The sequence below is a fragment of the Equus caballus genome, chromosome 19 (genome assembly GCF_041296265.1).
Source record: "Equus caballus isolate H_3958 breed thoroughbred chromosome 19, TB-T2T, whole genome shotgun sequence".
NCBI classification, from domain to species: Eukaryota; Metazoa; Chordata; class Mammalia; order Perissodactyla; family Equidae; genus Equus; species Equus caballus.
In genome coordinates this window covers 34,332,341-34,345,292 of record NC_091702.1, presented here as the reverse complement: position 1 = coordinate 34,345,292, position 12,952 = coordinate 34,332,341, and the positions used below count along the sequence as shown (strand labels likewise).

General features: G+C 41.9%; 1 protein-coding gene across 3 annotated transcripts in view; it reads left to right on the top strand.

The window, feature by feature from the left end:
* ETV5 (ETS variant transcription factor 5) overlaps window positions 1–12,952 on the top strand; it is a 56,290-nt gene that overhangs the window by 19,291 nt on the left and 24,047 nt on the right. For all 3 annotated transcript variants that reach the window (XM_014732795.3, XM_005601864.4, XM_014732794.3), the window contains 2 exons: window positions 7,211–7,340; window positions 8,252–8,539. In XM_014732795.3, coding sequence (XP_014588281.2) covers window positions 7,211–7,340; window positions 8,252–8,539 — 418 coding nt within the window. The remainder of the gene's footprint in view (window positions 1–7,210; window positions 7,341–8,251; window positions 8,540–12,952) is intronic.

The window sequence follows — 12,952 nt, the reverse complement described above, 5'->3', positions numbered from 1 at the left end:
TTAAAGAAAACACCACATTCCCCCATACCTTCTCCAATTCTGCTTTTAGAACTTGTGCCCCCTCACTAAATTTGATAACATTGCAAATTTTTATCTTTGGAAACTGTTGCCAGGCAGAATCAACGTTAACCATTCAGACGGGTTTGAGCATGTCTCTTCCTTGGCTTGGAAATCCAAAAGGCATCTCTTTTTCCAGATACTCTCTCAGGTGACGGAACCTATCTGTGTACTTCAACTCCCTTGAACCTCCTTGGTTCCCAGAACAGGGTATTGTCTCTGGTCCTTATCTTTCACTGGTGCTGCTATAGAAATTCAAAGAATACTCAGATATTAGGAATGTATTTTGTGCTTGAATTGAATTTCTAATATACTCAGCCCTAAAATAAAGACATATTTCTGATCTCTTCTGGAAATATGGTGGAATTTAAAAAATAAGCCTCATCCTATCTCTCTGTCTTTTCTTACTTAACTAGCTGTTTGAGCTTTGTCTCAAAATTTGTCAAAAAAGGCCAGAGGGAAGGAAAGGCAGCAGTATGTTGGAAAGTAGGCCTTTTGGCTTTGTTGTGCTTTTCAAAGCACAGAACCCAAGGGCCAGTGCAATCTGGTGACTTAGAGCCCTCTGGTCTTCGTGAACGGGATACTCTGACAAGTTAAGGATAAATCAGGGGAGAAGAGGCCACACCCACTCTTTCTGGTGGCATCTTCAGTTCTGTTTTGCCAATGTCATTTTTATATTCACATGTCCCTCTGCCATAGAGTCTTTTGCCTTCTTTCCTCCTGTTCCACTCACTGCTACAGCCAAAGGACAGTGTGGCAGATGTCTTGGGGTCCATGGTAGTGATCTAAGAGAGGAGCAGTGACAGAAAGCTGGTGGCACAGAGAGTAGTGAGCTTAGGAATAGACCTTCACTTTAGGATTATGGCTGTGGAATCCCAAGAAGTCTCTGACTATGACCGCGTACATTCCATATCACATTTGTGGAGACGTGCTCTGAGAGGCCTGGAGACAGAGGCTGGCCACCTGAGACATAGCCTCATGACCTGCCATTTGGAGGCAGGTACTGGTGTTTTGGTCAACTTCCATCCTGAGACACAACTCTCCAGGTAAAATAAGAAGAACATGGCTGTTGAGTGTGACCAGATAAGTTCCTCCCCCGAGGTCAGACCTACACAGCCAATTTGGGAAAGATGGAGTCTGGCCCAGATGGAGGTAATGAAACTGAAGAAGGGAGGAGGAAAACCCCGAAGCAAAGCCTGAACGATGACAACTGGTGGAAGGCAGGCGAATCCTGTGTCTGAAGCAGGGGAGATAAGGATGGGCTTAATCTGTCTCCTGCTCAGACCACGGCATAACTGATTGGCAATTTCTTTAACACTCAGCAACTACATAAATGTTGTATGTATTTACAGAAAAGTCTGTGGCAAACTGAAACTTTGATGATTATAAAACACACCAAAGGAAAGGCTTGTTAGACAAGGTGGGTTTTGTCTTTCTAAAAAAAAATAATTCCTTTTGAATCAAACTGTTGTTCATCATAACATTCAACAAAAGTGTTTTCCTTTGTTTTGATCCTCGGTACTGTAATAGTGAAGTTCACTGCCAGCACTGGCATGGGGTAACGGCCTTGGACAGAGTCCACAGGCCTGTCCTTGTGGGCAGGAAACAGATTTTGTCAGCAGAGGGAATTATTATTTCTCTTGAATGGGCCAGTTTGTCTATTTTTTCCATTTTAAAACAATTGGGTTATTTCTTTGGAAGAGTGCTTCTAAACCATCACAGAAGAAGGATTTTCTCAAGTTTGAGAAATCTTAGTGAGTATTAACTCAGTGATGCTATCTGACCAGGACAGGGCTGCTTTTTTCAAATCAGAAGCTTAATTGAAATAACATAGCAAGAGTATAGCTTGATAAATTTTCACAAACCGTACAGGTATTTAGATCAAGACCTAGAACTTACCAGAATATAAGGAGACTACTTGTGCCTCCTGAATAGGCAGCACCCCCAGACTCGAGTAACCTCCATCGGGACTATAAACACCATAGATTAGTTTTGTCTCCTTTTGAACGTTATATAAATTGGCTCGTACAGTATGTTCCCTTTTGTGTCTGGCTTCCTTTGCTCAATATATTTAGGAGAGTCCATGTTGTTAAATGTAATTGTAATTGCTTCATTCTCAATTCTGTGTAGTGCTGAGATTTTGTTTGGGGTTACACTGAGACTATAGATAATTTGGGAAGTATTGATATTTTTATAATATCAAGCTTTCCAACTCATGAACATGACATATCCTTCCATTTATTGAGAGTTGTTTAATTTTCCTCAGTGTTTTGTAGTTTTTGGTTCAAGCACCTTATATGTCTTTTATTAGATGTGGGTATTTGGTCTTCTTTGTTGCTATTGTACATGTATTTTTTAAGTTTTACATTGTTTTAGTAACTATATAGAAGTAGTTCTTTTTATATATTGGCCTTGTAGCCAATGATCTTGGTAAATTAGCTTATTGATTCTTATACTTTGTGGATACTTTTATATTTTCTGTGTACCCAACCAGGCCATCTGTGAATAATGACAGCTATATTTTTTCCTTTCTAATCTTTTTGCCTTTATTATTTTTCTTGACTTACTGCATTGGCTAAGATCAGGCCTGATTTTTGATCACTCTTTGGAAGATAGAAAAATCTTGTATCTCCCAAGAAATTCCCTAGTAAGAACAGCAACCATGAAGTTAAGTTGGTTGATTTATGAGCATCATTTCTAAATTTAAAATGGTGTTATGGTGGTCTATGAGGCAATACATTGGACTTTGAGTGCATACCCAGAAATAGGGACTTAAATCTTGTCAGCCAGCCTTACCTTTCCTACCTCGGACAAGTAGAGACTCTCATATGTATTTGTGCGTGGATCCTTAACAGAGTTCTTGTAGTTAAATAGGGGTCCAGACAACTCAGTCAAAGTATTCTTGCCTCAGAGGTGGCGTTAAGAGGGAATTGTCAAGAAGCAGTTTCAGGAGGGGCAGGGCATTTGGGGAAAGAGGTGGTATACATGGCAACAGTGTGGGGAACTGTTCCACTCTGTGTGGACACTTCCACTCTGTGTTCACACTCTGTGTGATTGTGTGGAACAATCTTCCACTCTCTTTTCTCGAGGTGTCTTTCTTCTCCAGCTCTTTCCCTGTTTATTTTAATCCCTTTTTGATTTAGTCTTTTTCTCTCAGGGGGACCTGGGAGGCAATATGATGGAATGACTAAGAGCTGTTTAGGTAGGAATCCTGACCACTTACAGTTATAACACCACGGCAGATTGCTTACCTTTTTGAGCCTTGGTTTTCTCATCTATAAAATGGAGACAGTGGAAGTAGCTTTCTCATTGGGTTGGAAGATCAAATAAAATAATGTATGTAAGAGCATCTTGGCACAAAGTAAATCATAAGGGGTCTGGCTGGCTGCTTCTTTCTTTGTCCGTCTACCTTGTTCTTTTCCAGAGATATATTAGTTCTTATGCATTTTTCCTTCATCCTAGAGCACTTTCTCTCAAGCAGGTGTAACGTGGTATTTTTGTTGTTTCAGCTGAAAAAAAGGTTAATGTCTTCTATTTTTAATGTACAAAGTGGGTGAGTGAACTATCTCCCATTTCTATTCATGTGGTAGATTACTGAACTGAGAGTAGGGAGCTCTTGCCTCCTCTCGCTCTAATAGCAGCAGCTCCAAGACCTTGAGCAATTCCTTTAACTCCTTTGGGCCTCAGGATCCTTATGTACAAATGTAAGGGCCTAAATTAAGCGGACTGTGAGGCCCTACTCTAACTCTAATTGTGTCTATGAGAAGATGCAAAAGTCAGAACCCTCCCTAAATTATGCGTGTCCTAAAGAAAGGCCCATGTCTGTTTTACTTGCTCTCATATCCCTGGCACCTCCAGGATGCCTGGACCATAGAAAATGCTAGTGAATGAATGAATAGGTGAATGAATGAATGAATGAATGGAATCTTTACAACAAGGAAGGTGGCCCATATTCCCCTGGAATTGTTATTAGGGCACCATTGGCTTTATGGGCCATCTCCCATAACTCTGAGCTTAAACTCAAAATTTCTATTTGTAGAAAATATTTATTAACTCAGTCAACTTTGTTAGCATTTCTTTTCAAACTTCCTCAGGAGTTCTTGATCCTTTTTCAATTCTAATTCATTGCCACGCTCTATAGTCCTAGGTTTCTGTCATCGTTTAGTAAGTCGCCTGTGCGAAGGTAAATACTCTATTTTTGAAAGCACAGTGTATAATTACACAACATCATAGCACCATCTGCAAGGTGCTGTGCCATTTTCTGTATTTCTCAAGGCAGCATCACATATCTCATTTTACAAAGGAGGGAACAGACTGAAAGTAAGGAGCATTCCTTGGGCTTCTAAGTCCCTGCTTTAAATACACCACTATCTCTGACTAATGCATGCCATAATCAGGCTCCTTCACACCCCCTCTGCCCCGGCAGTCCTTTTGGAGATCTGAGCCTTCTTCCTTACCACTTGCAGGGCCCCTAATGGCTTTCCTGTCAGTGATCTGTGAAACTTTCTGTTCCTGCCCTATTCCACTCTCTTCTCTCTCCTTCAAGTGGTTGATTCCTGGGGAAAAGATATTTATGACTAAGGTTGTGCCTAGCCTTGTAGAGTAGATGTGGTTCCTGCCTTCAAGGTTAAGAATTAATTGGAAATATAATCAGTTCAATCACATATTGTCTTAGTCCATTTGGGCTGCTATGACAAAATGCCACAGACTGGGTGGCTTATAAACAGAAATTTATTTCTCATAGTTCTAGAGGCTGAGAGTCTGAGATCAGGGTGCCAGCATGGTCAGGTGAGGGCTCTCTTCCAGGTCACAGACTTCTCGTTGTGTCCTCACATGGCTCTGCCTTCATGACCTAATCACCTTCCAAAGGCCCTACCTCCTAATAACCATCACACTGGGCATTGGCATGTTGTGGGGACATAAACATTCAGAGCGTAGCACTCATCAGATATTTCTTAAGCTCCTCCTTCCAGGTATAAGACAATTTGGGGATAGTAGAAGATAGCATATAATTTTAAGCCAAAATGGTGTGGTACACACTAAAAGTATATACCATGTGGATTTGAAGAAATCAAGATGTCAGAATTAGCTGGCAGTTTATATTCTCTTTCAAAATGGGTATATGCTGTTTCTGAAGCCATTATAAAATTTTTTTCTTTCTGGGAAACTTTGGTTTACCCACTGATGTTAGTCTTGTCAGCAGTAACTTTTATAATATGAAAATGTCAAGACATTTCTAAAACCTGAAATGAGAAAATTGAATAACACCATAATTGTTTACTTTCTAAACTTAGGTAAAGCAGTGGTTATAAGTGATTTTCTTTAGCTAAAGTAAGAAAAGTAGACTTTTCAAGGACATGTAACTTTTGTTTACATTGGTGCATCATCACGTTTCCTCATTATTTTGCCAAAACTTTTATGGCGGAAGACTGGTGATTCTGGAGAGGCAGTGACAAAGGGGCCATGCTGAGAACCACCAGACCATCCACTGCCTTGGAGAAATGGTTTTCTCTGTTCAAGTTGCCTGACTCTCCCTTCTCACTTACTAACAACATTCTAACAGCAACAAGCTTAGCCGTTTTCTGTGTCTGAATGTCGGAAAACATTTGATAATAATTGCGGGTTGGCTGCCATGATGTCACCATCAAAAAATCACAAGAGAGACTCTAATGACTTCTAAATATAATCTGCCAGTTCTGGACTTATTTTATGTACTCAGGAAAAGCAGTTGGCATTCTATAGGAGGGGAATTATGGAAACCTCTCCTGTCCAGTCAGTCACTGGCAGGACTTTGCTTTACAAACTTGTCAGCTGTGGTAGAATCATCCGTCTCGTTTGTTCACTCTGAGACCAGAATTCGGAGTTGGAAGAGGCACCTGAGAAACCAGTTGGCCAGAAGATTGTTCAGTCTTATCAGACAGAATAGGGATGATCATTTAGCTAATTCTACTAATCACTAAGAATTAACCAAGCTCCTGAAAGTGTTTTAGGAGTAAACATTTAAGTCAAACAGAAAATTTTAGGGGGTCACCAGGGCATTAACTGTGGTTAGCTATTTAATGAGACCTTTGATACAGTGGAAAGTGGCTGGCACAAAAGCTCAAGTCGCTCTCCTCCCCCAGCCTCCAAGACAGTTGGACAGAGAGTAGCACTTCTCATCCATAAATTGAAGAAGACAGCCCTCATAGTGCAGCATCTTTAGAGTTCGTCCTTCTACTGTGGGTCCTTCTCTAGAATGAGTTAGCTACTGGATAAGACAGAAAAGGCAAACCTGCTTTAGTTTGGTTTGGTTTTGCCACTGTATGTAAGTCCCCTTGATTTGGAAAACTCATTACTTTGCCCCTTAGAGTCACACATGGAATATACAGTTGACTTCCAATCATAAAGCAACAGCCCTATGTACTGTTTCATCCAATTTAGGAAAAGCAATTGGCACTATGTATGAAAAGATTGGTTATGAAAACCTGCCCTTCCCGGTCGGTTGCAAGGAAAGGCACAGAGCAGACAGAACATGAGGGTTTCCAGGACTTTCCCTGTACTCAGTTAGCCTTTCCGAGATTGTGGTTTGGTCCGTTGTTGCATCCTTTGCTTTTAAAAGTTTTGAAATGCCTCTAAGGTTGAGTATTTCTTAGAACTGATATTTAGAGTTGCCTGGGGAAGGACTTTTAAAAAGTCATAGATTTAACTTGTGAGTACATCTCTGAATAAGAAATGTATTTGCCAGAGCAGTTTCAAGCCTTTGATAAGCTAATGTGTAATGTCTACCAATATATTTTTAGCTAATTTGTCCTTTTCGGAAACAAAATTCCTCATGTCTGCAACCCTTGGTATTCTATCACACCTGCATTTTCTTGAAGAACCATCACCTGCAGAATTTTCAAGGCTTTCAGAGCCTCTGGGAAGCAGACCCAACACCAAAGAAATTTGGAAAAAAGGCTTGGCTAATTGAAAGTGTCAGATGATGATTTCTGACTTTAAAGAACTTTTCATTGGTTTTAGATGGAAGGCTCTGTGTTTGTCTTTCTCTGGCATGTGATTTGACATGAGTTCCAAGAACAATCAGCTAGTTACAGGGCTTGCAGAAGGAAGCATTGTGCTCCCTGTTAATCACTGTCCTCTCTCTGTTCTTCCCTCACCCCTCTTCTGATTTCAGTGGTGCTTCATGCCCCACCTCCAACCAAGATCAAACGGGAGCTGCACAGCCCCTCCTCTGAGCTGTCGTCCTGTAGCCATGAGCAGGCTCTCGGTGCTAACTACGGAGAAAAGTGCCTCTACAACTATTGGTAAGTGGAGCCAGAGAAAGGCCGCCAGAAAGGAGCCATCAAGCTGACTGTTTGAAGTGTCATTCAGCAGATACTCAGGGTAGCACACCCCGTCTTTCGTGGCAATGTAATCCTCTAGGTGAGGACCAGTGCAAATGGGGCCTTTGTGCTGCACATGAAACGCAAAACTGTTAAACCAGCTCTGTGGGGTACTGAGTTCATGGGGTTCTGAGCCCTCCTAAGGAAAAGAACCTTGAATACTGGGATATTTGATCTGTGGCTTCGAGGGAGGGAATATATACTTCTTCATGTCTATCATATGTTAATGTGAACTTTAAGCACCAAAGAAGTAATCTTCAAATCAGAATATATGAAAAAGTCCTGATGCCTGTGCCCTTTACTTAAGCATATCCAGGCCCCAGGAACGAAGCTTTAATTTTAAATCATTCTTTGCTCTAAAAGATAAACATAGATCTGCCTGGAGGGGGGAGGAGAAGAGTTGTTAAATCAAGTGATGTTCCGGCAGAAATGTATCTTCAGCAAAGATTCTGGCTAATTCCTGGGAAGCCGGGAATCATTGGGAGAGGGGGCCAGAAAACTCCCCTCAAGGTGTAAATTCTCCCCTCTTCCACGTACCCCTACACGCATGCATGGAGCATTCTTGTAGAAGAGGGGAAAAAGGAAACCGGAAGCGGAGGCTAAAATTATCCCTGAGAAGAATCACTAGAAGTGTTAAACAAGTCCCTGTGACGCAGTGTGTTTGTCACTTTTCAGAGGTACAAATATTCCCTCGGGGCTGCCAGCAATTTAACTATGTTAATGCTGTCATTTCCTGGCAATCGTGGGCTGCAACCTAGCGTTCTGCTGGACCTGGTGACCACGCTAATGGCTTCATTGCAGCTTAATGGTTCCTTCTCTTTTTCTGTTTACAGTGCCTATGATAGGAAGCCTCCCTCTGGGTTCAAGCCATTAACCCCTCCTACCACCCCCCTGTCACCCACCCATCAGAATTCCCTGTTTCCCCCACCTCAGGCAACTCTGCCCACCTCGGCGCATGTCCCTGCAGCTGGCCCAGTACAAGGTGTGGGCCCCACCCCCGCCCCTCATTCGCTTCCAGAACCTGGACCACAGCAGCAAACCTTTGCGGTCCCCCGGCCACCACATCAGCCCCTGCAGATGCCAAAGATGATGCCTGAAAACCAGTATCCATCAGAACAGAGGTGGGTGCTGATCTGGGCTTCTTTCCCTGCCTCCATCCCCCTCCCCTTTACCTCCCAGGGAGAGGGAAAGCAGTTAGTCACATTTACCAGGTACCTATAAAGTTCTCATTCCACTGAGGCATCTTGTGAGGTAAGACTAATATTAATATAAATATGGCCTGTTTATATATCATCCTCTTCCTGAGGTACTCCAGAGGATTTATAGACATTACAACATTCCTGTGAGGTAGGTAAGGGAGAGATAATTAGTACTATCCCCCCAGAATAAAGGCAGAGGAAGAGTGACTTGTCCAGGATACACAGTCCGTTGACCCTCGCTGAGGGCACGTTTCCTGGCTCGTCATTGGATACTGCCCGCTAGAATTGAACTTTGGTTTATGCTACCCGTAAATACGTTATTGCCACTTTACTTACGTGTTAGGGAAGATTGCTGAGTTTCAGGAGGTATTATTACTCATCTGATTTTATCACATTTTCACAGTAAGGGATTAGCTAAGGACCTTATTTATAATTATCTACTTTTGAGATAGAAATCTCCTGGTTTCACTCCAGGTGATCCTACATTCCTCATAACTAAATGGAGATGTCAGGAGTAGCTTGTCCAGAGTCATTCATTCATCCGACAAACTAAGGTGTAAAGGGAACCTCCTCTGCTAACTCCAGACTTAACCTTAGGTCCCAGCCTTCAAAGTCGATTGTCTGCGATGTTTTAGAATTTTGGATGCTTATGGCCTTCCTGTATACTGGATGTTCTGGGGGCCTGTCTTTTTTATTTCAAGTCTCTGGGATGAGGAGATAACATAGGCAGGTAGTTGTCAGTGATGTTACCATGGGCTGCAAGATGGTGACGGTTGGAAGTCCTTTCAGTCCGTCTTGCCCTGCATGGGGTGGGTGGGGGCGCGAAGGGCAGGAGAGGAGGATGCAGGAGGGTACCTGCCCAGGCCTGGGCCAACCCACATGCCTACCAGTATTTAATTGGAGATTACTTTCTTTATTTCTAAATGAAATGTAGAAAAAAGTAAGCGCTCTTGTCTGGTTCCGATTCCCTTCCCCATTGCTGTGAAAGTCACTGTAAAGAACTGCATAATTTGGCTGGTCAGTGTTCAGTCCCCTGGTGAGGCCCAGGGCCCCGAACACCGGTGATACACAGGGCCACAGAGCGCGCGTTGACTGGGGCCTCAGTTTCAACAGGGAGCTCCTCTGCGGGAGACAGCTACCACCACGGTTTTGCCAATTAATACCTTGTATTAACAGCCTTGTGCTTTTTCAAGAGAATTTGGAAATTTGGGTTTTTATGTAAAAATTCCAGGTTTTGTTGGTTTTTCTTTTTAAGTTGGCAACTAATTCAAATTATAAACAACAGCAACACTTTGCAGACTAAACAAAACCTCTCTGTGGGCAAAACCACCCTGCAAGCCTGCTCAGTTGTGCACTCAGGCCTGGATACCGTTTTTATTTCAATGGTTTTTTTTTTAGTTTCGTGTTTTTAAAGAGTGTCTTCCTGATTTTCTGCTGGAATTATTAATTGAGGAGGAGGGTTAAGGCCAGGCATTTATTCGGTATTTGAAATACTTTGCAAACTTTGTATCTGTTGTACCATGTGTAAAGGAAAGTTACTTCATGTTAAATCTCTTATTCATATTTCCCCATCAACTCCGTTTTGTATCCAGGGGGCCGGTGTAAACAGATTGTGTCAACAGTTAACTGAACTGGGGGAGAAATACCCTCTTTCTGCTGGTTGTGGTTGTCCTCTTGCAGCCCTGGCAGACAGGCAGCCTTAGTCTCAGCACTGAAGCAGGTTTGTCTCCAGGCTACCCGCCTCCTCCCAGGAGGGGAAGGTTTGCTCCCTGAGGTTTATGTGTGTCTGCCCTCAGGTGTCCGAAGGGAGAGAGGCAGGAACCAGAAAGCAGGGATTTCTTTTCCGGGGTGATTCCTCCCTGAAATCTGCCTGTCCATCTTGGACTCACTTCTGCTTCTCCTCTGCCTTTGGGAATGATGGGTCTGAAATAAAAAGACCTCACACGCACTGGGGTGATACAGAGATCCTTGAGAGAACTGGGGTGAAGGGCAGAGTATTCTGTAGGCACCGAATCAATAAAATGAAAACAACACTGGGGCACTCAGGCTTCTACACTCAAGCACGGGGGTCTCAAAGTGGAGAGTGCGCGGGAGTCCCCCCAGAGGGTATTAAAAATGCTGATTTCTTGCTCCACCCCAGAGACTGAGTGGGTGGGTCTGGGACAGGACCTGCATGTATTCTCATCACACTTTGAGAAGTCATGATCCAGCTCTCTCTTCTACTCCCATCCCTATTCCAACCCCCCTTTGCTTTTTAAGCATCAAGTACCCAGGACTGAATGTTGTTCTTGTTGCCCTTGCCTATTATTAATGAGATAATATGATATCTGTGTGATGCAAAATACACCAAAAACAGGACAAATGACTTTACTAGATAACTGGATAGCATAAAGAAAATGAGATGAACTGAAATCCCTGGTCTGATTTTGTAAAAGTAATAGTAATTGTAGTTGTGTATGGTAATCAGCTTAATAATCACACATTTAATAACTTAGGCCTGCCCGAAAGTGGGGCAGATTAATTTTATTAATAACTGTAGTTTGTTCTTTGCTAACTTTTTGATTAGATTAGAGGGACTGTTACTTCAAAACTAACCCCCTAACAAAAATATATGGTATTTTGCAGGATAGAAGGAAATAGTCTTATCTGAGCCTTTTAACAGCTCTGTAACCAAGGCAGAGTAAAAAAATCCTATTTTACAGAAAAGGAAATCAGGTCTCAGAGCCTCTAAAGGACTTCCTAAAGGTCACGTAGCCAAATACAGGGTCCTCCATTTGGAAACCAAAACATTAACTTACAACCACACCATTGGTTTTGGTTATGATTTGGGGGGTGGAAGGGATCTTAACATTCATTAGTGTCTACTAAAAGCTGAATGAGTGACCTTGAGAAATCCATTTTGACCTTGAACTTTATCCATCTCTTTATCTCTTAAACTACCAGAACTTTATCCGTCTCTTAAACTACAAAATCCTACTAAATTTCTACCTCACTTAATCTAAACCCATGCCGTAACACATCTTTTTTGTTTTGCTCACAGTGTGCCTCATCTCTTCAGTTGAATAAAGTCTTTGAGGTTTAAAAACCATGATTCAGATCCCTTTCTTTGGACCACGTTTAGCCCAATAGCTTACTTGTCTTCAGTCTATGTTTATTGATAGTGATAGCCCTGTAGTTTGTTAGATGATACTTTAAGCAACTAAAATACGATCTAGTCAAAAGTACATTCTTAATGTTTTATATAATCTTAGCATATAATTCTTCACAACTCAAAATTTATTTTTAGAAGATAAATACTGTGTTTGAAAGCTGTGATTTATATTCTTGATTTCCTCCCCCCCAAGGAGGAAAAAAAAACATGTAATTTGGCATGTTCAGACATGTTCCATTTATCCTTAAAGACCAGCTGCTCCCTGAAAAGGAGAAGTGCTCTTCATTCAGCCATCCCAATCTCGCAAGTTTTTTCATTGTGCTGCTTATAATGTTTACATGTGCTGAGTGGGAGAACTTAGAAAATATTCCTGTTATGCTCATACCACTGCCCAGATATGTTTTATCTTTTCCTATACCATTTCTCACTACATCAGGAGTTGAGGGTCCACTAAGAAATTTATAATCTAAGAATTTGGGAGTATACTGGTCTCTCACTCACTTGGCACCAAGAAGCAAAAACTCAGGAAAGAACATTTAAGGAAATATTCCTGCTGGTGGAAAAATCCTCTGCTTCTTGATGCTCCGTAAGGGCATCAGGATTGTAATAGGCTATCATGCTGAAATTGATAGTCAGAACAGACTGGCCCAGAGTCATCAGGAAAGGGTCAGCTATGTGTGGCACGTTCTAACCTGTTTGAGAAAGTTCTCTCCCACAGTGGTTATGATCAAAGCTTCAAAGCTTAAGAGGATGAGCTTAAGTTTTCTGCAATTGCGATTTAATAGAAAATTACTCCTTCCCTAAAGATGCTAGATAAAGAGATTTGTTACAGTGCTCAAGTTTTTCTTTGGTTTCTGCCTCCTCTCTGAAAGTCCATTTGAATAAGTGCTGTTCGTTTTTGTTCTTCAGATTTTATAGTTTTTAGAGAGGGGAGAATTTGACTGTGAGTCACATTTGTAGCCTGGCCTGGAATGAAGTGAGTGTGTCTGACGCATCTCCTCTCCATGCACTCCTGTTAACAGCATGTTGTGTGTGGCAGCGCAAATTCACTTTGGGATCTGAAACTGAGTTTCGTAGATGCTTAATGGAACCTTCTTCGACAGACTGAATAATGTACTTCTAATGGTTAGAGTGTGGGGTGTTTTTTAGTTCTGAATCTTAAGAGGGCTTGTTTTCAGCATTTC